Below are 26,572 nucleotides of genomic sequence, written 5' to 3'. Positions count from 1 at the left end.
TAATTGTCATTTCTACAATGACCAAACTCTCATACACAATAAACACACATCATACCTACTATGACATATGGTAATACAGTCTTTCATGCTACTTTTAATCAGATTCAGAGTGAAAGCCCTTGAAATTTAATTGTACTTAATTTATAAACTAAACATTCACATGAGCATATGCTGATTTATATCACAAAAGTTGTATTTAATTTCATCTGCTGTTGAAAAAACCAACAAACCAATAGGGTTTCCAAAAGTCTTGCCCTTCTCAATCCAAGCAAATAATTTCAAGTCCTTCCTCTAGGATGACCTCAAACATGCTGTGCAATTTTCCTGATCAGTGAACTATTTGTGCCTTTCCACCCTTTCATCTTCTTTGAAAGGTTATTTTCCAGGTGAAGGAAAAGCAGAGCTTGGGGGGTATGGTTAGCCTAACATCATGATGCTGCCATTCTTAATTTAAGACTTTTAGTCCTGTATGAACAACATTATCATAACTTTCAGTGTCCTTCTCTCCATGCTGAGCAGGTAGATGGTCTTCCCCTGTATTTCTTTATCTGATTGCCTGGAAGTTGGTTGGCTCTCAGAATAAAACCTCTTCTGCAATAAGAACCCTTCTTTTCACAACAAAATACACCACCAAGTCTACCTGCAAAATCAGATTCATATTCATAAACAGGTGGACTTGTAAATCTCATTTCCTTGTGTCAACCATTCACTCTTTTGTCTTTTCAATTAGAATGACTTTGCGTAGCTCAGCTACACACTTCAAGTTGTATTGCATGCTATTCCACCTGACACCAGAGTTTTGAAGAGACTAGCTAGGATTTCCCTTTGAGTCGTCACCCCATTTCTAAATGTATCCTCCAGATGGATCTGTCCCTTGACCAGAAAGCAGTTTGTGCCTGCAGCCACCTACTTGCTACTATTTCAGGAAAAGAGCTTTACTGTTAAAGAGTGTGCAGAAGATCGAGGGCCTTAAGGCTGACTCCCTTTGCACTGTTTCCATAATTGTATATACCTTTAAAAATATATAACTTTTTACTTATCTCATCACTGTGAAGAAAAAAATGAGTGTGGATGCATATTCTTACTACTTTTTCCTTCCAGCAACAACTCTTTTTTCCTCTACCTATAATTACACATTTCTATTATAGTTTCATTTACATTTCACAGCTGACTACTTTTTCCTGAGGACAAACCTCAGATTTTAGTGAGTAGTCCCCCTAGAGTATAGATCCAAGAGTAAAGCTTCAAGGCAGTCACGCACCTCTGCATATCCACAAAGCTGTGTGAATCTCAGAAGCTTGGTGAATTGGGGTGTCTGGAAATGAGGTGGAACAATTTCCTATTGAAATCTATTGAAGTCCCTGATTCTGAGGCTAATGTCCACCTAAAAGAGACTGTCAAAATCCGATTTCTGATGTTATCATGTTGTCATCACTAATCTTTTAAACAGGATCCACATTCCGTTAAACACATTCTGATCCATTTTGTGGATCCTTTTAAACATGATCCAAATTCCATATTTCCAGATCTCATCTAACAAACCAAGACTATGCTTTTAATCATACTTGTCTTACTTTAGAGTTTGCTTTAAGTCAAACTATTCAGGAGCTTTCTAATACTCTGTCTTGAATGTGTATTACTGTTAGTAAATGAAGTGAAAGACTCATAGGTTAGGGGAGACATTGCTCAAAAACCAAACAAACTGGTGAATCAGAAGGCCATGAAAGCAATATGAAAACAGAAGTTTAAAAAAAAGGAAAAAAAAAAGAACCTCTGGTTCATTAGAGGTCATAGGAAATGGCAAATGGCTTCCATTTGCAAGGGTAGGAGAGGCTTTTCTGTCCTTGAGGAAGGATATAAAGGAGTTGTTTCAACTTACACACAATTGGTTTGAATCTGAGGGGGAAGGGAAGGGAGGGAGGAAGGAAGGGAGGAAGGAAGGGAGGGAGGGAGGGAGGGAGGGAGGAAGGAAGGAAGGAAGGAAGGAAGGAAGGAAGGAAGGAAGGAAGGAAGGAAGGAAGGAAGGAAGGAAGGAAGGAAGGAAGGAAGGAAGGAAGGAAGGAAGGAAGGAAGGAAGGAAGGAAGGAAGGAAGGAAGGAAGGAAGGAAGGAAGGAAGGAAGGAAGGAAGGAAGGAAGGAAGGAAGGAAGGAAGGAAGGAAGGAAGGAAGGAAGGAAGGAAGGAAGGAAGGAAGGAAGGAAGGAAGGAAGGAAGGAAGGAAGGAAGGAAGGAAGGAAGAAAGAAAGAAAGAAAGAAAGAAAGAAAGAAAGAAAGAAAGAAAGAAAGAAAGAAAGAAAGAAAGAAAGAAAGAAAGAAAGAAAGAAAGAAAGAAAGAAAGAAAGAAAGACATGCATACTTTAATTATTGGAGAAATTATTGAAATAGCACCTACTGTGTTCTGACAAGATCTATAAAATTAAGAGGATGCTTTGCAATTAAAACACATCTAAATTGCTTGTTACATAGCTTAAACTAGCATGTAGTACACAAAATTTGTTCTGTAAATATCAGCTGCTGACATGGATCCAATTTAGATTCGTCACTTCCCACATCTGCCAGCTATGGAAGTCTGCCAAAACACAGCATTCAAAGACAAGGTCCTTAAATCATCTTTCTATAAAAGGAAAAAAAAATTCTATATGGTTACCTGTGTCTTCTTAGACTTGGTGAGGAGTACGGTATGTGCAAAACAGAAATGTTTAACAAAACAAGACACCTGTGAGTATGCACATTTCCAGAGATAAGTGGCCAAGAAGTAGGGGCTGAAGCAGAGAAGGGAATTTAGACCACAGCGTCAAATGCATGCATCTGTTGTACACTGAAATTACCTCCTTAATACTTTTTGAAATGTGACTTTATCGTTTGCAGTAATACTCTAAAAATGTGAGGAATTAGCCTTTTAGTTTTGATATTCCTTTACATTGTGCAGTGTGAAATTCTGATGAAACTCGGAAAGATTGTAGACATTTCGTTCTTTCCTCCCCACTTGACAAAGATATGGTGTTTGATTATGAAAGACATGGTGTAAAAACCGGATGGAGATCTTGTTAAAGTTACAAAGTATGGAGCTTAGATGTAGGTGCCTTCTCTTTTCAAAAGAGGTGAATTTCATGAGAAGGGGATGAGCCACATTTGACTCCTTTTAGGTGGTCATTCCTTTCAAATCTGTCTCTAATCTGCAGAGGGTTAATGTCTTTCTCCCCATTAACCCTCTCTGAGAAGTTGGCTTGGCTTTCTTCCAGGGAAATACTTTCAAAAGGCCCAGGTTACACCAGAAAACCTTTTAGCAGGTCTCACATGCCCAGGTTGTACTGAGGGGAAAAAAATTATCATTATAATTTCAGAAAAAGCAGACAGTCAGCATTTGACTTGCTCTTGGTAGTTGTACCCTTCAGTGACACACTGAGAGTCAATATCCTTCTCCTCACAACCCTCTCTGAGGTTGACTTTCACCCACAGAAAACCTTTCAGTAGGTCCAGATCATACCAGAAAACTCTAGATATCTTTTAATCATTCTGATCCACTCCACCACATCCAAGGGATCCTGTCTGATGTTACAATTACGTAATGCTCTGTTGTATTGCACTAAATAGTTATTTAGTTGTTTGCAGTGGGTGTTTGGTAATTTGCACTGTTCACATGATTTGCATTCTATCACCACAAGATCTTCCTCTTTCCCACCTATCCCAACTGTCAGTGTGGTGGTCTCTCCCTGGTTTACCCCTCCCCTCACCCCTCCCCACTTGTATCCCATTGGCTGTAGTCCCTTTCCTCCAGCCCCTTTCCTAGCTCTTAAAGCCCCCTAGAGGGAGCTGAACCAGCCTCTTTCCCACCTTGGGAATAAGCTTAGGGTGTGGTTGGTCTCCACGTGGAAAAGAGCTCTTCTGGCCTTTTGCCTTCTGCCCATGTAATATCATGTGGGCTGGGCTCCATAGCTAGCTGGATTGGTCCTGAACAGCCTATCCAGACATGGATTCTTAAAATGCTCTGGTCCAGTCTGTGGCTTTAGGGGAAGGTAGGTTGATTGACTCTGGGTGGTGTGTGAGAGAAACAACAAGAGTTCTCAAGACCAGAGTGAAATTACACTGAATTACCAGAATCTATCTATCTATCTATCTATCTATCTATCTATCTATCTATCTATCTATCTATCTATCTCTATGTGTGTGTGGGTGTGTGGCAGATTTATTTTACAGCAGTTTAATTGCAGTGTGACCACTGCTGTTATATCTGTGGAAATATATTAAAAAAAAAAATCATCATTTAAGAAAATATATCTGGAAAATGAAAAGAAAAAGAAACAATGGAAGTAGATGGTGGAGAGAAAAGTTATCACTGCAAGAGGATCCAGCAATGAGATTATTGCAACTTAGATGTCCATTGCTCAAAGTGATGGTTGTGGTCTTGATCCATTGAGGGTGGGGAAAACCCCCACAATATAACGATCAGAGGGTCTTTGATAGTTTATGACATTTATGACATTTTCTAATGTTTCTCAGCATAGTGTAGCCAGTTCTGCCTTATCAGAAGGGATGAATACCTTCAGGCCTATATGTAAATGTCCCAGTAACTCCCCTGGGAATTAAGTTTTACATCTGAGCCAGTTGCCTTTTCCCTTATCTGGCTCAAAGGCCAGCTTGTTGCTAAGCAAAGGTCAGTTTTTAGTGTCATTTTCTGGTGATGGGTGATCATCCCCTCTGCACCAGGGCTGCTCTTATACAGATCAGAGGTTTCACCACCACACATCCAAAATGCCTCATCTCCTCCCCTTTGTTTAGAGGGGTGCAAAGCTGCCCTCAGAAAAGCACCCTGCTGCTTTTACAAATGAATGATTTTTTTTAGTTATTAACCCTTAACATTCCAGTCTCTCACAAGAGGGAAGAAACATTTGAATTTGTTCTTCAACTCTCCTTTATGTGATTGTCTCAACAATTATCTTACTTGATTTGCAAACTGCTTCTGTCTGCTTGTCTACACTTTCCCTGCTCACTATCTCTTTAAAAAACTGTGTAATTTTACCTATATGTGACATATAATGGAAATATTATTTGTGCACTACACACTACACAGTGTACACTATTCAGCTCAAACTAGCCTTTCATGTTAAGGACTGAACAGAGCTCAAACACAACCTATAAAAGGATAATCTTAGTTTTGAGTGATGGGTGTTTTTTGTTTGGTTTGAATTTTAACCTGCATTATTTCCTTTCCCCAGTGAATCATTTCACCTGTATGGAATTCCTAAATCAAGCTGTAAAAAACTTTGTAAAGTTTTGTAAAAAAAAAAAAAAAGTCTCTGTAGCATAAAGTCTGGATTTGAGTTCACCTTTAAGAAGTCAAACTAAGTCTGAAAATTGCTGTTCATTTTTAGCTAGAGTTTAGGCAGAGAGAGCTCTCATTTAAGAGCTGCTTAAATCTTATATAACATCAATAAGAAATCTTATATAGCATCAATAGGTGAGTCTCTGAATCTTCAGACAGAAAAAAGGATGTTCATGCATTCAGGATCCACTGTATTTCAGAATTGTTTGTTTAAATAATATATTATGTCTATAGGCTGTTTTCCATTTTATACAATGTATTTCATAGTTATTTTATGTTTTTTGATAATTTGTTTCCTTCTCTTAAAACAATGCATTTTTATAATATAATCAAAAGCTTGCATTGTTTAATCCCTTCTTTTATTTTCAGTTTTTGACTGAATGTTGAAGATTTGCATGAGTTAGTCTTGGAGTCTTACTCTGTATGAACCTTTAAAATATGATGTCATATAATAATAACAGGTTTGAGTTGTCTCTATCTAAAAACTGAAACTTTAATATTCCAGAATCCCTACAGATTTCAGTTGGAGTGACTTATATGAGACATCAATTACCTTTATCTGAGGCCTGATATGAGGTATTAGTCACCTATAGTTAGAAGGAATAAAGATTGCCTCGAGTAACCCTTTTGCCTTCTTTCTATGGTTTAAAGTTATGTCTGCTATGTGTTGTTTCTATGAATAATGTAGGGATCTTATGTCCAACAATTATGATCAGATGATACTAGAAAGAGAAGACAAAAATCTCAAAATAATTTAAATACAAAAAAATGCCCATACCTTGGTTTGTGCCAGCAATCCCCTGAGGCCAGTTAACATCATTGGGTTTGTTTTGAGAATGTGACTAGTGCCTTTTTTCAGTGGCATATGGATCAAGAACTAATTAAGCAAACCACAGAAAAGGATTTGCCTGCTGTTTAGGCCTTCCTTTCCCGCTCCATTGTTCTGTGCATTCAAATAGCACAAAAAATACTGAATAAGAGGTTTGTTTTCAGCAAAGAATTTCAGGTTTTCACTGAGGCATTCTAACCTCACCACCATCATACAGGTACTGGTTAAAGAATATTAAGAGAGGCTGACATGACCATGCTTTAGTAGTGCAGTCCACAGTGGATGACCTAACTTTAGTTGAAATCTATCTTAGAGAAGCAAAGAGAAGAAAAGAGAGAGAAAAAACAGGGAATGCCACTCCCCAGGCACCAACTGGTAAGAGTAAGGACAGAACCCTCAGACAAAAAACTCTCTCTCCAGTAAAGGTAGTGGTGACAATAATAATGATAATAGTAATGAGAAAAAAACCCCAATATCTTCTTGCTTTTTCCCTGGTACATATTTTTCATGCAGACCTTCTTAAGATCCTCACAGGTAACTTATGATACTGTTTACGTCAAATAGATCACATGTGAGTGCTGCAGACTAAATAGTATTTAATGTGATATATTTGTATATGTATTTTGTTGTGTAATATTTATTGTGCATTAAAATAACTATTAACTGCTCGTTATCTACAAGGTTCTATTCAAGTATGAAGTTACAGGATAAACACTACCAGATCTGAAATGATGTGGTCTTTGGGTAGAGTTACAGGCTAAAATTACAAGGCTAAAGAATGAGAAGTGGGATGAGAACAGCATGATTTAAGAATCAATGGCAATCACATTTTAGGAGAAACACAGCATAACATTGTTTTGGAATTCAGTAGTGCAGGTGAGAAAAACAGTGCTTGTGAAACCAGAGTGAAGGTAATGCTGCAGCCACCCAGCAGTGTGCAGATGAGAAGTTATAGGTGCACCCTCAACGTGGAGGGCAGGCTGCAGAATTGGAGATCAAGGACTGCTGACAATACAGACTCAGACACTGTGCAGTGAGTTGCTGTGGAAACTCCACGTGCACCTCAGTTTGATGCATTGCTCCATCAGCTTCAGCTCCTAGCACTGTTTCAGTTTGTACATGAAGCCCTGCTTGAGCCCAGTCATGTATTTTGTCTGCCTTGCAGAAGTCATATGCCCAGCTTTAGAGACCCCTCAGTGAGTGTGGGGGGACCCTAAGTTTTTGCTATTATATGAAGGCAGAGCATATGATGCTTTATCTGTGATCCCCTTTGCTCTTTTATTAATGTTGTATAACCATCTTACTAGATAACAGTATTGTCCAATAGAAATATAAAGAATGTCTGAGCTGGGCTTCTTCTCATACTTCATGAACTGCTGCACAATTTTGTAAATACAACAAAAGTATTCTGCACTCAGTAGAGTGCTTTGTGTCAGAGAAGCCTTTAAACTGACAACATACGACTTTTATTTGATCTCTGCTTTGGAGATCTGCTTAAAATCCTGTCAAACCTTTTAGCAAGATGTATGGAAGAAAAAATAATAAAGTAAACTTTTCCATTAAACAAAGTTATTGTTACATATTACATGAACTGTATTTCAAAGCAATTCAAAAATCCCTGACTTTTGTTTGTTTTATAGTTGTGCTCATATTTAGGAAGTGTTTGATGATCTTCAAAAGATCTACCCTCTGGAGTTTCCTTTTATCCAATTTCAAGTAAGACAATGAAAGAAAGAAATAAGTTACTTATTTAGATAGAATTTTGTGACTTCATTAAGCAAAAGAACAAAGAACAGGGTCAAGTATCTGTTCCAGACAGATTACTCTCTCTGAAAGGGAATTAAAGAACAGTTTGGTAAAGCAACATTTTTCAGTCTGCTGCACTTCTTACCAAGGTTATAACAAACAACTTGGAAACTGTAGTGAAATTAAAGCATGTAGTTCCTCCTCTAAAATCTTCTAGAGGAGGAAACAGTCAATATGAGTATTTCTTTTGCTTTCATGGTTTTCTGGCTCATTGGTGGGGTTTTTTCCAATTTATTTTCCTGGATTTTTTTCTCTTGACATACTTTTACATACCCTCTGCTGAAAAATATCTTGGATTACACTTCTTTTTGGTCACAGGATATATTTGAAATACACGATTAAATTGAAATAAATGAAGTGAGAACTGGATCTTAATTGATTAATTTGGAGAGTGGGTTTAGGTGTTACTGATCATATTGATAGCAAAAAAAAACTAGAACTTTGAATCAATGTATTTTTTATCTTGAAAAGATTGATACGGAAACAAAGGAAAGGGAGACATGTAACATAGAGAAGGGATGTCTGTTACTTCATAACGTGTTTCAGTGCTACATCTTTTTACAGCAATTTTTTAGGTATATATCATATGCAGATTTTAAGTTCTTTAGTTGTACTTACATTATACTAATCTATGCATATCACATAACCACAGTGACAGCACTGTGAAATATATTCATTTTCTTTAAAGGCTACAGCTTGAGGAGTTAGTCCTGAAAATACTATTTACATAGAGCATGTTCCATGGGTATGTCGTAGTTTATCTGTTCACCTAAATTCACCCTGATACTTCCCACACAAAGTTGTGGATCAAAATATGGAGACAGAATATCAACAGTAATTACTTTAAGATCAGTAAAATTCCATACCTCTCAATGTTTGCATAATTTAAGACTTGCAGATACTACTGCAGATTTAGTTGATTTTTATTGAAGAAAGAGTGAATATTGGTAATATTCAGTGAATTGCAGTTAATAAGTGAAATTAAATCACACATGTGGGGGAGTGAGAAATCTTTTTCATCTTTCTGGGCTGGGGAGGAAGTTAATGTTGTCAGGATGAAAACAGGTTTCTGGAACTGAGCAGGTATCTGGAAGGCATTGAAGTAAGGATGTGACCTCTGCAGTCAAGAACTAAAGAGCTCTTTCAAGCATGACAGCATTTTTCTGTGTGAGATAATAAAATCACTAGTTACTCACAGAACACATGTGCTAGATAGGTAATGTTGCATTACATCTCTCAAGGCTGGCTGTGCTTTAGTTTTCAGTTACCATAGGTGGACAAATCATATCCCTTCTTTACACAAAACTGCCATGGCTGGGTCTCTCACCAAGAATGTAAGAGATGTGGCTTCATTTGCTTTATATCTGTAAAATAATTTTAAAGCGTGTCTGATGCTTGCTAGCAGAATCCTCTTGTCAGTGTGGCCAAAGGCCCTTGTTTCATTTTGCATAAGGAATTAAAGATTGGAGGTGAAGAAGTGGAAGTAAACATGAATATATTTTCCAGTCTAGTAGTTCAGTGCTCACAAGGTAACAGTGAATATTGATTCATGAGTTACTTCAGAATTTTTTTCCTGACTGTTTAATGTATGAGTTTCTTCGGAGAAGTATTCCTTCTCCCTTATTTAATGCCCTACCCACTGTGCTAAAGAGATTAGTCAACATTTGTTCGCTTTGTGACTGATTTTCAAATCTCTCTGTGTGAGGCAGAAGTCATAGGAGATGCATGTTCAAATCCCCAGAGGCAAAGTGAATTGAATTTAGGTGTCACACATCCTGGCTGCATGTGTTAATTACAATATAAAAAAGTAGCAGCGATATCAGCTAGTGTAAATATTTTTAAAGAAAAAACATGGCTTTTCCCATACCACTCAGTAAAATATTAGGGCCTTGAAGGGGAGACATGCCTTTGACTGCTTAAACTTTTCCTGCTGCCAAGGCCAGACTCCGTATTGCATTTCATTGAGTTTGTAGTACATAATTATGCGAAGCATGGTCATGCAGTTCTGCACTGCAGTGTGCAGGGACAGTTAGAAAAATGGTCAATTGAAGTCCTTGGAGCATAAGGTCTGCTGTATATCTGGGCATTGGTCACAAATAGCACAGATTTCAGTTATTAGAGCACTTAGAAGCTTCAGCAGTCTGGAGAAAACCAGAATTTTTCCATGAATGAGGACAGCATTTCTTTGAAAAAAGTCACCTGAATATCCAGGCCAAGACATTGGGGGAGCTAATTAAACATGGCTTTGACTTGATATCCTAAAATTAGCAAAATAAAGCTAGAAAACTTAAACCTGAGCTGTGACAGGCTTTGTATATATTGAGGAAGGGAAGTTACAAAGAAAGGCTTAACTTCCTTTGAAAGCTTCCTTCTGGGGTCTGTGTTAGTGATTTGCTGACTGACACAAGATGAGGTAGGAAGCTTGACTAGGCAGATGACATGAGCAAGCCTTTGTCATGATAATGAAGGAATGATGTGGCCTGATGAAACTGCATAGCTGTCAGATATTTGCAAGGAATTTGAAAAGAGGTAGAATGAATGTGGTTTTATAGCATGGGTTGGAGGAATATAAGTGCCAACTTGAGTTCAGAGAACTTTGCCACGTAATTAAAGTTTAGTAAATAATTGCTCATGTTAGAATACATCTGCTTCTTTCAGAAAGTAGCATATTTTAGAAGATTAGTCGTATTTTGTCTTTAGTTTGTAACTCTAATTATCCCTTGTCTTATATGTCAGTACTTTTATTCACAGATCTAAAATTACCATGGCTTTGAACCTTGGAACATAAATTATTGGAGCAAGAAATGTGTCAAATTCTAGATTTTGGAAAGCTCATTCTATACTTTCTCTGTAACTGCGTATGTCTTAGTGGTTTACAGTCACTCACTGAAACACATCATAGAATATTGCATGAACATTAAGTAAGAAAACTTCCTTTGCTCCCATACTTTTTTCTCTTCAACATTGCACTTGTGTATTTCTAGCTCTTTAAAGGAGGTAGATAAGATACTGATGTAGCCTAAGGGACCACTGTTTTTTTGCATGCATCTAGGCAAACACTTGTTTGAAGAAGGCTTGTGTAGAGTACTGGTGTTGTAAGTGTTTTACATTAATGTGGCATTAATTTTGGCATTGCTTTGAATTACATTTTATAAACGTAATCGCACCTTCTTCCTAAAATCCAAGACAATTGTAGGGAGGAAGTAAAAAAATACACTTTTTTATACTTTTCAAAAGGAAGAGGGACATAAATTTGGTATCTGTGAAGCCTCAGAAATGTAAAACCAAAATATTTAGACTGCTTATTTGCAAATATAAATCATACATTACTTCTTGAATTCTTCTAAAATAAATGTCTGACCATCCTAAAACCCCTAAAAATCTATTAAACATTTTTAGAAAAAAAATACAGATTTTTTTTTTTTTTAAACTTACCCCTTCTTTGATAGGGCATATCTGTTATTTTACAATTATACGTTATTTATTGTTTTGTTTTTACAAAACACTGAAAGAGGTCTAATGATGTTTAGGTCAAAAATACACAGGGTATTTTATCCCTAGACTGAAAAATCATATATCAATATCAATTTCATACACCTAAAAAGAACCCGAAGATTAATAGCTGCTATGGTAATATTACTGTGGGATTTTATAAGGTGTTTTTAGGTAATTTTTAAATGGTTTTAACATCTGTTTGAACAGTACACCAATATTATTTCCTGTCTGTTTAGATGTTTTCATCTATGTGGTGGAATTTATGTTGCATATTTGGCATAATTTTATTAGTCTTTATTCAAAATTCAGACTGAGTCCATGGTCTGGAACATACCACTCCTCCTACTCTTTATTATTTTCTTTATTGGGGAACTACAAGAAGAAATGTCTAATGAAAGTGTCAGTAGGTGCTTACTACAGATGGCTGTGAAAACAACTCACCTGCTCTTTACCCAGAAAGGAAAGGATCTGTCTCCTTGGTACTGACTGATTTCAATAAATGTTGGTTTGGTTTTTTTTGGTGTTTTTTTTTTTTTTTTTTTTTTTTTTAGTTTTATTCCAGCTAGAGAAAAACATATTTGAGTTCTCTTGATTTAGTACCAGATTGTTTTTTGGGGTTGTTTTTTTTTTGTTTGTTTGGGGTTTTTTTTGGCAGCTTATTGTCTGCTTTTTTTAAATACTTAACTGTAAAGCTTGAATACAGAGGTAAAGTCAATATTATGTTTATTTGAAATGTTACCACAATAACTGTATTTCAATAAAGCATTCAATTTTTATGGTATCCAGGGTAACCTGCTTTATTGATTAGTCTGATTGGAGAACTAGGGGATAAATTGAAGGTAAAAGCACGTCAGTGCACATAATAAACAGACCCAGTGAAATGCAGGAGATGGCAACTTTGATAGGGTTTCTAGGAATTAGTCCTACAGATGAAATCTGATAGAAATATACTTTTCCTAGATAGCCTGTTAGAGATTTCATAGAGTCTAAATATTATTGCTAATAACTAATATCTTCTTGAATTGGATAATTCACTTCTTTTGTTTTAATGTGTCTGTTTTCTTTAGCTGAATGTGGAGCAACTGTCTCTGGAAATGAAGGAACATTATTGTCTCCAAATTTTCCATCTAATTATGACAACAACCATGAATGTATCTATAAAATTGAAACTGAGGCTGGAAAAGGGATTCATCTTAGAGCCAGGAGCTTTCAGCTGCATGAGGGAGATATTGTTAAGGTAATAAGAAAAATTATTTCATTTTCTATGCTAAATATTCACATTGCATGAATAAATCTGTTTCCAATGGCAATTATCTCTCTTTTCCTATTCAATAGGTGGATAGCGTCACTGCCTTTATATGAGATTCAATGATTTAGACTAGATTCAAAGAAACTATTGGAGACATTATGATTTCAATTACATTTCCAGAAGTATTAGACTGTTTACAGTGGTTTAAATCTTAAAAGGACACCTAAAATTTGAACTTGGATTTTGAATATCTAGTATTTTTTTCTCTTTACACAATATTTGTAAGTGTAGCACAGGGATTTTTGTTATTTTCCCTAAATGTAAAATAACATTGCAATATTGACTAAAACTGTAGTTATAGAAGCTTTCATTCTTTTACATTGCAGGGAACACTTGCAACACAATCTAAATATATATAAATTTTGAGCATGTACTTTTTTACAGCATGGTAATAAGTTGCTTTTTCCTAATAGTAGCTGTTGCATTCTTGTATACACTGAAAATCCTAATATTCATCTGAAGTTTTGACCATACATTAAATTAGTATTTCAATTTTATGTGCCCAAATTTTCAGTTAATTGATACTTAAAATCACAAAGTATTCAAATTTAGTTAGCAATTTCCTTTCTGGATATCTCCCAGCAACCCATTTAACATGTTAGAAATTTATGTCTCTTAAATTTTTTAATTTGCACTGAGTGCTTCTCACAAGGAGTTTAAAGATATAATTGTTATGGATCAGATATTGGTGGCTATATTTTTATCCATTTCATCATCTTAAGAGCTTCCTTATGTAATTAAGTGTGACAATTAATTTCCTGCAAAAAACAAAGCATTTACAGATAGGATGAAGGTGGAGAGGAAAAAAAGTCTTCATTTTAATATACACATTTATATATTTGTTATTATATCTATTCTTTTCAACAAGTACTTCATTTGACCATGAAATAAGCAAAACTTATACTTTAATTTATAGATTAGAAAGTTGCAATCAAAAGAACAGCATTTCTCTGTCTTTACCCACAAAAACATTGATAATAAATGCTACCATGTATAAAACAGTGCAAGACCTTGGTTTTGCTTTTAGACCAAAGGGAATTGAGTAGGTGGACAAAATATAATGGTCTTTTCCTCCCATTATCCATGGTCTGACAGTGCAGATACCCAAAAGTATTTTTGATCTGAAGAGATGCAGCAGGGAAGAAGGAACTTAATTGCCCACTGAGTTTCTAGAATGTGGTATATAAGTCTCCCAGAAGTCCCAGAAGCTTTGCAGATACATGGTTTGTAAATAATTTAATGAACTACTTAAAACTCTACAACAAAAAATCCCTTAGAAAACCCTAAAGAAACATTCAAGAAACTCAGTTATCCTTCAGAACATCTCATGAGTAATGCTCAGCATACTTAGCGATATTCGCCAGAGATACAAGAAAGATTTGCCTAAGACAAAGCTGTTCTGAGCAACCTGTTAGATACTTTCTTTTATAGACCTTTTAACACAATACTTTGGGGATCCAAAGGAAGCAAAGGCAAAATTGTGGTGATGTCTGAACTGCAAGGACTGTTCTCTGGTTTTGAGGCAGTTGCCACAGCACAGCTTCCATTTATACAATTAACTTTCTTCCACCAATTAAGGTCTCTCTGTTACCTGCATTTATGAAAATAAATTCTATTTCCTCTCTGTTCCCATGCCAGGATGTCCTTTCACATATTTCCATTGGAATCAGCATGTTGGCAGGGCTATGGACTTTAAAGCTTGCTTTCTTTCCTATCTGCACCCAAAATATGAGCAAAATGTGTTATAAACCCCAGCCTTCTATCTTGTGCTGCACACAAGGAAGCTGCAACATTGCCTTGCTGGCAGCTTGCAAGGGATGCACTAAGCTTAAGGATATTTATAAACCTTGTGCTGAAATATAGGGCATTTTACCAGCTCAGTATCTCACTCTATTTTAAAAGAAATATCTGTGAGTACATAATGTTGCATTGGCTGCGGGTGCCCGTCCACGGCAGCAGCATTGGCTCCATGAGGGGAGACACAGCTGTTTCCAGCCGGACACAGCCGATTCCAGTCAGACACAACCAGTTCCAGCCAGACACAACCGGTTCCAACCGGACACATCCAGTTCCAGCCAGACACAGCCAGTTCCAGCCAGACACAACCAGTTCCAGTCAGACACAGCCAGTTCCAGACTGATACAACTGCATACCACAGGGTGTGGCTGAGACACAGCCAGGGCGGGGGCACCTCAAGGAAAGGTAGCTAAAGAAGGGCAAAAAATACTGCACAGAAGTGCGTGATAAAGTGGGCCAATAAAAGCCTGTAATAATAATGTAATAATCCTGTGAGAAATGACTGCTCACTTTTAAAATTTTAAAGGTTTATTAAACCTTAACAAAAAATACAACAAAAGGATGAAACAAGGAAAAATTATAGCACTGGGATCCCCTGTGACTATTTGCCACGTGCTTGTCTTCAAAATAGATGCTCTGTCTAGTGGTGCAGATCACTTTCTTATGTCTTGATTGGAGGTCAGGTGTTACCATAGTAACAAGCCAGCCCTCCGCAAATGCCCCAACTACCAAGGCCATACTGTGATAACAGTGCAAAGGGGAGGACATATGACATAACTATACATTTACATAACTATACATTTAGAAAACTTCTCTTAACATAATGATCACCCCTTAATTGTGAGAGCCAACCATCTCATTACTCATCTATAACAATCCCAAGATCAACCCACCAGGAGTGTCAGACAAAGCATATAATATTACTGTTAAGTTTAATGTTTGAGGTAAGGTCTCTTTGAACTCCAGGAGGATGTAGTGAAAAGATTTCAGAATGTTACCAATGTCAGCAAACTATACAGGCCTTGCCTGCCCAGCTTCCAAGGAATATTTTAAAAGTGTGTCCCTTTACAATGATTTTATAAAATCTCTGAAGTTATAAAATTTCTGCAGTTGTAAGTCATTTCTTTTTACTTCAAGAAACGTCAAGAAACTCTAGCCAGCATTTCATTCTCCTTTAAGTGAGTGTTGTACATTCCCACAGCAGGTGCAGATACATTAGCACTGTTATTGGAACATTTCTCCTCATGAATAACTGTAATGCTGTTCTGTTCTTTTGTCTGCATTTTTTTAACCCCAGTAAGAAAAACACACACTTTCAGTTCCTCAAAATTAGGAAAAAAGAGGCATCCCTGAATACTTTGGCTAAATTAATCCTAAACACCGCTCCAAGCAACACTGTGATCATCCCCCACTGCCCCCTAGACCAGCTTCTGCAGTTTGACTACACCTGTAATGTTAAATTCTTGCATCTTGCACAATAAGGTAGCTCACTGGAACTGTGTCTCACAAACAGTCCCTGGCCCATGCAGCTCCTGCACTTACTCTTTCTCAGGAAGATTTGTGAAAGTGTTAGTAAGTCTGCATTAAATATGTTCCAGGGATGCACTGACAATAGATACTGTGTAGACAATCAAGTTGTGGTGACTTGACTCCTACGCTATCACTACTTACTTGCTTTGAAAATATAAATTAATCTGCAGCTCTATATATCAGCTCAGTATTCAAGTGGGAATATTGAGGCTAGGTATTGAGGCTGTAGAGTGTATAGAATGGCATATAATTTGCAAGAGTATTTCTGGCATCAATAAAACGAGTGCGTGAGGAAGGGTCAAACCTATTGCTTTCAAGAAGAATGCGTGCAGGTAAATGTCTGTAATTTGTGAGCAAATGTTCTGTAGCTGTGACAAAATTTGAACTTGAATTAATGGATAGAAATTTCAATTCAAGTAAAGTAATGGAAACAGTTTCACCATTTTGAAGGACACATGACAAAAGTGAATACTTGGATTATCTCTTTATTTTAGAGCTTAATCCTTTCTCACTCACTAACACTTCATCCTCCTGGTTCTCCCTGTTTTAACTGCCACTTGAAGTTTCATAGTTCTTTAAAGTGGATACTTATGTCAGAATTTTTATAATGCAATTGCAGTGAATTTGTCAAAGTTAAGAGGAAAAGCAGAATGTAATATTCTGATTTTCATCTCTTTTACCAAATAGACCTTCTTTTTTTCTTCATGACTGAGAAAATTGTAATTGCAGCATGTGAATTGTATTTCAAATGGTTCTCCTAAATAAGTTAAATGTATGTACTAAATGTGAATGTATAGTGATAAATAATCTAGATTAATTTATTAAATGTATTCTGTACCTCTGGAATCAGTGGCATACGACATGACACACTGGTTGTACACAAGCTGTCTATTGGGAGTGATCCTCGGCCCACATTAATTAGCATCACAAGCAATGGTAAAAAGGCATTTTCTTTCCTAGGATGGTTCAACCAACTTTTCAGTGTAGATAAGGGAAATTAAGTGCATGTATTTGTTCACTAATGATGTTTCACTTGCTGCATAAGTACTTGCTTATGTCTGTAATGTGAACAACAGGTGGACAAGTGTCACCAAAAATTTTACCAGCCTTTTTGTTGTTGTTTTGTTGGGGTTTTTTTGTTTTGTTTTGTTTGTTTTTTTTTTTTTTTTATTTGTCGGGGGTTTTTTTACAGCTGTTTTCACATAATTTCTCATATCTAATTTTTATTCCATGAAACACTTTTCATTTGGGTCTGAATTAATCTTGAGGGATTCTATTACTTAACTGGTTAGTCCTCAGATAGGAAGAGTATCTCTAACAGTCAGTGAGGTAGAACAATGTTGAAACAATATGCCTGTAACCTTTAGCTCTGGGGTTTTCAGTTTGTTTGTTTGTTTGTTTTGTTTTATAAATGAATAAAAATATTTTTTAAACATAGGCAGCATTTTTAATTAAGGAAAATTATTAAAGAATTTTGAAATAATAACAATTATTAGAACATTCCATTTCAAGTATTATCTTCCAGATCAAGTGTAATATATCCATGGAAATAATTCTTATGGAGAACAAATGTTTCTTTACTTTGTACCATAGATTCCAGCTCTAATAAATAAAGCATAATCTGTCCATTAAATTGATCAGTAGTTCCGTCCCAAGACAATGGTTAGAAGCTTGCAAGTAATTTTTCAAATACTCTTAACATAGCTTAAAGTTATATTTCTTCCAAGAAAAGTGGACCTGAAGTATGTGCAACCACTTGCATGCACCTTACATAAAATGGGTTGTATCTTCTGAGAATCTCATCTGTATGCCTTGGTATAAGACAATCTCTGCATCAATAATAAAGATGTATTCTTCATTCAATTGCTAGCACAATATATTGTTTTTCAAAAGTTTCCTTTAGAGTGGGTAATTATTTATATCTATGTAGGTTTATAAAAGTAAACATGTTTTTTTCCTAAAAAGTCTTTATGCATGTTGTTTTTAGTATTTTATTTTGTTAATGTCGTTTGAGATGAACATGGTACTTTCAAGACATTTCCCTATGGATGGCACGCTGGTATTTTCTCCACAGAAAAAATAGAACTGCTTTTAATTTTGGTGCTCACCTACAAATGTTGCAATGGTCTATCATCTCAAAAGAAGCTTTTCTGTATTTTGTTAATAGATCTAACTGGGTATTCAAATAGGAAGAACTGCCTGTGACCCAGACGTAGCAATTTAGATTGTTAAATGTGTCACTCCTGCTTCTCCCTGGAATCAGTATAAACCCGCACTATATCACAAGGATGAAGATCCACTGCTTGAAATATTTAATGTAATAGTAGCTTTTGTGCTGGTTGTCTCTAGTCACTCTAGGACATATAAGATAAGAGCAAATTATTTTTCACTTCGTATCAGAAACCAGACGCTCAAATCAATTTCTTGCTATTGTATAAGTATTGACATGACATTTCATGTATGGTGTGTATTTACACATTTTATTTTATTTTTCTGTGAGAAAGTAGAGGAGATCTATTTAATTTAAAGAAGGAATTAGCTTTTTAAGTTCATCTTGAGAAAACAAACAAATAAACAAAACAAAACTACAGAAGGCTATTTTTGCATTTTCTGGCTTTCAAGGTTTTGTAATAAGGTTAAAAAAAATCTCCTTGGCAAGAGTTTGTATTTCTCCTGTATTTGTGAACAGTCAGAAGTGCATTCTTTAGAATTTTAGGATTTGAAAAAGTACATATGTTGATACTGTTCAAGGTTTTCACTAAAGTAACATGGCAAATAAGAACATCTCTACAATTAGTTTGGAAATAGACTCACATATCTTTTTGAAAACTTATCAGTCTTTGTTAAATCCAACAGTAAACCAAAATTGCTGCAGGCTTAGAGCCTGAGATAAAAGATGACAGATTGACTTAAAATGTCATTTTTGCTGTTGATATATCCAGGCAGGAGAGAACAGAGTAGTCTGTAAGGGTTTACCTTCAGTGATGATTTCAGAGTTTATAATTCTCTTGGCCTTTGTGAATAATCCAGAAAAAAATCTGAGTTTACCAAACCTCAGAAGATAGAAATGCATATAAATATTAATTTCTCTCAAGATGAGCTCACGAAACCAAAAAGGCAAATGACTATAAAACACTTGAAGGGGGATTTAAGATTTCCCTGAATTGTATGACCCAGGGGTATTGAGAGGTATACAGTTGTACCTCTCAAAATAGATACATTAAGGTTTTGGAGAAACTATTGGCAATACATTGCTAAATTTGGAATTATTGCATAAATTAAAATATTTCAAATATTTAGATTTGATGTCCAATTTCATGCTCTTATTTCTGCAAGGTGTATGATGGAAAAGACAGTTCCTCACGCTCTCTTGGAGTCTTCACCAAAAAGGACATGATGGGAGTTATTCTTAATAGCACCTCTAACCATATGTGGATAGAGTTTAATACCAATGGATCTGATACTGACCAAGGATTTCAGCTGACTTATACAAGTAAGTAGCTCATATATATGATCTGATTGACTGCTTTGCAGGGAAATGTGTGTTTCTCAGCTGTAGTGATGTCTTTTTGAATGCTGAAGGTAATTTCTTAGAATGTACGGTGGTTAAGAGACCAAGCTTTACTTGTCCACATGATGGTAGGTGTTAGTAATTTAAAAACACTGTTGAAAGCAAATTTATACTTTTTAAACTTAACAAGCATGATTATTTTTAGGATTTAGTAGTGGTGTCAAGACACATGTGGGTTGAATGTATTTGTTGTTAAACTGTAGCAGAAAATGCACAGAAAGTCATGGAAAATGGAAAGTTCAATCTCTGCAGTCAGTAAACTTAGACAAGAGGAAAAGAGGAGAAAAGATAAGAAAAGGGAAGAGGAGAAAAGAAGAAAGAAGAAAAGAGAAGAGAGAAGAAAAAATGAAGAAAAGGAAAGGAAAGGAAAGGAAAGGAAAGGAAAGAAAAGAAAAGAAAAGAAAAGAAAAGAAAAGAAAAGAAAAGAAAAGAAAAGAAAAGAAAAGAAAAGAAAAGAAAAGAAAAGAAAAGAAAAGAAAAGAAAAGAGAAAAGAAAAGAAGAGAAAAGAAAAGAAAAGAAAAGAAAAGAAAAGAAAAGAAAAGAAAAGAAAAGAAAAATATGTATAAATGAAAATTAAAAATAGAAAAATGAGTACCTGGGTGTACGCTCTTTATCTGGCCTGTTTGTCAGAATCTGAGTGGAGTATACTGGAAGGAGACCAGAATGAACAAGTTCTGACAAACAGTACACTTGTCCCACAGATTGTATGCAATTAAATGAATTCACTTTTGCTGGCAAAAAAATTAATTTTTATGTGGGGAATAATTTTGGGGGTAACTAGTCTGTTTCCAACCCATATAAAGAGATATTTTTCCAGGTTTCAAGGAATCTCCAAGTTCCATTTACTTTCAATTTATTTTCTTAAACATTACTTTCCATGAATTGCTGTAGAATCTTGCAGAGCAGAGCACCACAACATAGTGTGTCACAGAAATGGAACCATTTCTCAGTTTAGTGCATCTAATGTTTTCCCTTTGGTTTGGAGCGAGCTGTGGAATAACCTTTTAGATTTTTTTTTTCTTATAGAACCACTTAAAAATGACTATGGAAATCTACTCTAATTTACCTAGAGAAACTGTAGAAATTTTCCTTTGGAAGAAAAGGAAACAAAGATCTATTTTAAAAACAATCTTATTTTAAGGGCTCTGATTTCAAGGGTCTTGAATCAGTTCCTTTTAAATCGTGCTTCCATAACCAGTTCCATCTACTGTTTATGAATGTAATTTTACTTAAAAATAAAATTTTGTCTAATTTCTACATCCAATTGCTTGATTTTGTTGCACTTTAAGATTTGCTCTCCTGTGGCGTATTTTTCCGTAAGGTACAGACGATAAGATACAGTAATTAATGTCTTAAGGCTTTTTCTCCTGACTATTTGCTTAGTTTTTTAACTGTTTTCTATTCTTCCAAGTATTTCCCCATTTTCTGAAGTGTATAGACAGCATTTGACATAATATTCTAACTGTAATTTTGGTACTGGGTAGAGAGGAAAACTTATTTTCCAGTATTTGTATAACACTTTACTTTTTTTTTTTTTGGTTGCCAAGTGTCTAATTTATTTTATCATATGTAATCAGTTTGCAGCCATTCATGTTGAAAAGCTTATCTCTAATGACTTTTCTTCCTACTTTCTCTCACATGAGACAATCCCCAGTTTTAAATACAAACTAATACTTTACTTCTTAGGTGTATTATCAGGAAACTAAATTTTGAGACAGTGAACATCTAAGCAGGTGATTTCCTTCTACTGTAACTGTTACTTCCAAACCCTTTAGTGTGGCATTTTCAACCTTTCATAAATTAATGCAAGTAAAAAATACAAGCAAAAGAAGTATTCTTTTGCAGTGCTTTGAAAACTGGCAGGAGTGCTGACTCACATTCTTTTTCTGAAAGTCCTATCCTCATAATGTCTTAGAGATTAGACAGATTATACCAGAAGTTTATACTCATTATTTGCTGGATTTTGATTTTTTGGTGCAGTTACAATTCAGTTGCCAAACAAATATGTCCATTTTCATTCAGTAAATACATGACATGCAAAATTATAATTATCTTTTTGTATTAATAAAGCTATAGTTTACAGCCGAATTAACTGAAAGATTACTCTGAAGTTTATTCACTTTTCAGATTGAACTATAATGCCAGATACTTTAAAAATACTAAAACAAATCAAAAAGGTGCTAAAGTATAGTTTCACTGATGGAAATGAGAAATTTATGCTGGAGTGAATGACATGGAATAATTCATGTCATAAGGCAGAGATAGGAGAAGTGATGGTCTAATAAATCAGGTTAATTCATCCAGTTTACTTCCTATGTGATTGCTGAGTTCTTGTTACCCACAAGGCATCATCAACTGCCCTTAATTGTTGGTCTTTGTAGTATTTTTCTTCCTATTATTGCTATTGAAATTTAGAAGTAAAATTCCAAGTTGTTATTAAAAAGACTAATGTGAAAATCTACTATTTCATTTGTGTGCGACTACCTTTCCATCCTTTTTGATGGTGTGAATTCTGAAGGTTATGTTAAATTTAAAAGTACAGTAAAGGAAAAAGCTAGTGATACAAGATGACAGAAATGTGGATAAAGAAACTTGTATCTCTGTTTTCAAAGAAACTTGTATCTCTGTTTTCAGAATCTCATTACTAACATAGTAAAACCAAATTTTGTAAACTCAGAATCCAAGGTGTTGTTACAAACTCTAGAAATCAGAATATAAGCAGATATTAAAAGGAAATAAAGGATTTAAGTTCTAAATGAAATCTGATTAAATTTCCCATGAAATCTATTATAGGGAAAATTGCTTCAGGTAATACTGATTTGAATCTGGAAATTATAGTTCTCTTATTCTTTGATCTATAACTACAAGATGTCTTCAACAAAAGAGATTTATCCTGATAGGTAGTGGTATTTTTCTACTAGAAAAGACCATGAAAACATCTGTACTCTTTCTCAAGTTAACTGTTTTGCAAAACTAAGAAATATTTTGAGTGAAAACTAAAATTACAGTGATTTTATTTAAGGAAACAACTTCAGAAAAATGGAGGATATTTTAGTCTGAAATTGGTGGGGTAAGTATATATGGAGTAAGAGTCAATGAAATAGTAATTTGAGCAATAGCTGAACATGACTCTACCAGAGGAAAAGAATAAAGAAGGCAGTTTGCCGACTTTGTGTAAAACAAGTTTATATAAAGCCATTTCCTTATAATGTGTTTGGAAGAATAAGGCAGTGTCTGCTTACAGTATCTCTACACTGCTGTCAGAGGGAATTGCTGTGGACATTTAAATCTCTGTGCTGAGGAAATGGCAGCATAAGTTTGATGACTTTAATTCCCTATGAGTAGAGGACATCAGTAGCGATCTGCATGTAAAAATTTAAGTGTGTGCTTATTGACACGTGACAGCTTTTTTTTTATTTTAGAAAATGTCTGTTATTCTTTCATAACTGCAGTTTTCTTATTCAGAGGATCTTTTTCCCCTCTGTCTGATTAAATCTTCCTGAGACACCTCTAATTTTTGTCGGGTAGAGAAGATTTGATCCAGGGATTCCCACAGCTAATTCTGTTCACAGCTCAGTTAAAAGATTTGCCCATTCTGATATAAAGATGCCAGTGCTTTGTGCTGTTATGTCAATGGCATTTAATATTAAATTGACATTCATATGAAACCCAAATCTTATTGATGCCACACAGTGACAGGCAGAAAAAGCAAAACACAGCTGTCTGGTAAAAGTAACAGGCTGCAACTTTAAATAAGGAGCAATTCAGTACAGCTTCTGAATAACAAACAGGCAGTCTCCCTGCTGTGCCTAACCACTCCCTTATCACAGTCCTGACACAAGAGAAAATTTAACCATGTTTTCACTCATCATGCACTGAACTTTGACTTTTATCACGAGTGCTTCCTTGCTCCTCTTTAATCCTCCTTCCTTGAACATAGTCTCACTTTTCTTAGATTTGGAAAAACAAAAAATAATACCTTTACATTTTATCATGTATGTCATATACAAATGTTTTGTGACCCTCTGAGTACTGCCTAATGCTGCTACTGTATGGTCTGTTTGGTCTTGTACATATCAGAGATCACTCGGCACTGTAGTGGGCTTGCACAATTTTCTCAGTAAAGTTCCCAAACATTTGAGAAGAAAACACTCTTTCCCTTCACAGTACCATCTGGAAATCTCAAAACTCATTTCTTTTCATGGTGCCTGATGATGGGTGTATATATTCATGATGTGTAATGCTGGATTGGTCTGTGTCTCACAAATGGGATGGGACCCTGACTCATTGCAGACTTAGAATTTATTATCTGTCTTTATTATACAAGTAAAAAGCAAGAGACACAGGAAAATAACAACATCCATGCAAATCTAGATTAGAGACAAGATAGCAGCTTATGCAAAGCCTTTTTCTACATATTCTCTGAACCAATGGTATACAAGAAAAGGTGTAAAGTCATTATACTCTAACTAATAAGAAAAAGACTTATGTGGGTTTAACATTAATAAAGAAACTTTATAAACTTCAAACAATACACAATAATTCATTATTTAAAATTAAAACTTTTTCTGTCATTACAAAGCATATATCTAAAATTTCTCACATCTTGAACTATCAATAAGTTCTTGTTCTTTCTTTTTCCTTATGATAAATATATTCACTTAATTTTTAACTTCCTAGTTTCACATAAAAAAGTTTAGAAATTTCTCAGTCTTTCTTAGCTTTGTGTATACTTTCTAAAGTCTTTTACCTTTTTACATTCCTACATGTAAGGGCCTTTACCACTGTAGAATTGCTCCTTGGACTCTTCTGAGACCTGAGAGTTTTTACCATGTGCTTTGCACTGGTAGTTGTCTGTCTGAAATAGCATGAAGTTTCTGTTGGACCTTATCTAGACATCTTCTTTTTTAGGAGCAGTTTATCTAGCTCTCTATGGCAATTTCATGATTCCCCAGTCCTGTCCAGGAAATAATAGAAGCAAAAGCTTCACTTACCCACAGATTAAACCTTAGAATATATTGCAATAGGTCAGTGGAAGGGTCCATCCAGAAGTACTGACAGATACAATCTGTAGGAATGTGCCTGGCTGCACTGGCCCACTCTGTACTATATTCTGGCTCTCAACAGACTCCTGTGTGTTTCAGAAACATGAAGAACTAGTTATAGACTTTTTGAAGTCTGAAAATTATTCACGAATTTGTGGCATACTCTGTAACTAGATTTTAGATATCTGAAGGCCTGACACAGACCTGTTCCTTATTTGCTGCTTTAGATTAAAAATGAGATTCCATGTTAGTTCCTCAGCAGTTGTTTTTTATTTATATCCTGCACTTCCTTGTGATGTGATATTAGACGTTCTCCTTCACTTCTGTGCTAAGATGGTAATGAGGGCTGGAAAAAAATCTCAGTAAGGATTTGTCTTTTTGAAAATTAATGTTGTGTTGGCCCAAATAATAATTTAATGATAACATCCTCAAATTTCAAGTCCATGATAACCATTTCTTTCTCTGAAAGCAGAATTCTCTATGACTATTATTTCTTTCAGAAGTGTTCAGGCCCCTGAGCTGTGCTCCACTCACAGAATTTACCACAGATTTACGATTGTGCATGGATAGAATTTTTTTCTTTTTATTGAGGTTTAATAATTTCATTTGCATTTATGATTCTTTATATTTAGCATAGTTAGTAGTTTTACAATATTTACTTCATTGGTCTGAAGATATACTTTTCAGTTTAAGGAAAGAAAATTTTAAATGCATCTTTTGGAAATGATGCAGTGGTTTAGCATTCATGGTATGCTGTTGCTACTAAACATTTAGTTCTGATTTTTGGTTTAATTGTTCTTTAACCCTACTGCTTGAAGAGACAGTGAAAGGTAGTGCATGGGCGGTGAATCTAAGTTGGTCTAAATTTACATAAACTGTTGAAACAATTTTTAATAGTTAATTTAAGAGAATCGGGAACTTTAGTTCATTTCTTATTCTACAGTAATTGAAAAGGTTAGAATGACAGTGAAAACAATGTTCTGAAACTGTAGAGTCAGACAATTATTCTAGCATACAATCACTCCCAAATTCAGGAATATAGTGGCTATGCCTCAGGGCGTAGAATGTCAGTTTAGCAGAACAATCCAGTAATGAAAAAGTTTCTTTTCCATAACTAGTCTATATATAAGATCGGTTCCAATTAGAACCTTCAAACACTGCAGTAAAAATGTAAGACAACAAAGACAAATATTAATAATTAGTACATGTTAACTGATACATGTATGACGTAGTCATAGCTCCTAATAAGAGCAGTACCATTATGTGACTAACCCCAAATTAATGTAACCCCAAATGAATATTGCACGCATAGAAAAAATTTTTTTCTAAAAGAAAGTCAAACTTGCAAACTTCAGAAACAAAAATTAATGAATGTAAAAATAAGTTTAAAAAAAAATATTAATTTCACTTGAGTACATGAATTATGATATCTAATTAATAACATGACAACAGCAGAGTCTTTTCCCTCCTTCCTCCCCCAGAAAATTAAGTTGCCCTCTGCTTCCAAAATACTCAACATTAACATAGTCTCCCCATTCCCCCAAATCCTCAAAATTTTGTATGAACAAAAAATAATTGGTCTTATACAAGTTTTTATAATTGAGTTTGGTTTTCACTTTTAATTTAAAGATGTCTATGAAGCTGCTACTCTGGTAAACAGAGTAGGTGCCAAATATTTTTTTTATCTCTAAGACAGAAACAATGAAAACCATTTTATTAGGTGGATATAAGCACTGCATTAACCTTCTGTTTGAAAAAATTATGTTAACCTATGCTTTGTAGATGGAAATGCTGTCATGGTGATGTTTTACATTTTTCTATTTAAGGCAAATCTTAACCAGATTTTGTGAGATACAGATCTTAGGCA

The 26,572-nt window shown here is 35.2% G+C and overlaps 1 protein-coding gene across 4 annotated transcripts in view; it reads left to right on the top strand.

The window, feature by feature from the left end:
• Window positions 1–26,572, top strand: part of CSMD1 (CUB and Sushi multiple domains 1) — a 1,052,894-nt gene that overhangs the window by 830,658 nt on the left and 195,664 nt on the right. For all 4 annotated transcript variants that reach the window (XM_064412131.1, XM_064412130.1, XM_064412133.1 and 1 more), the window contains 2 exons: window positions 12,520–12,689; window positions 19,425–19,581. In XM_064412131.1, coding sequence (XP_064268201.1) covers window positions 12,520–12,689; window positions 19,425–19,581 — 327 coding nt within the window. The remainder of the gene's footprint in view (window positions 1–12,519; window positions 12,690–19,424; window positions 19,582–26,572) is intronic.

Source organism: Passer domesticus, chromosome 3, assembly GCF_036417665.1.
Source record: "Passer domesticus isolate bPasDom1 chromosome 3, bPasDom1.hap1, whole genome shotgun sequence".
NCBI classification, from domain to species: domain Eukaryota; kingdom Metazoa; phylum Chordata; class Aves; order Passeriformes; family Passeridae; genus Passer; species Passer domesticus.
Note: the sequence above shows the minus strand (reverse complement) of the source record. Positions and strands in the feature narration are given on the sequence as shown.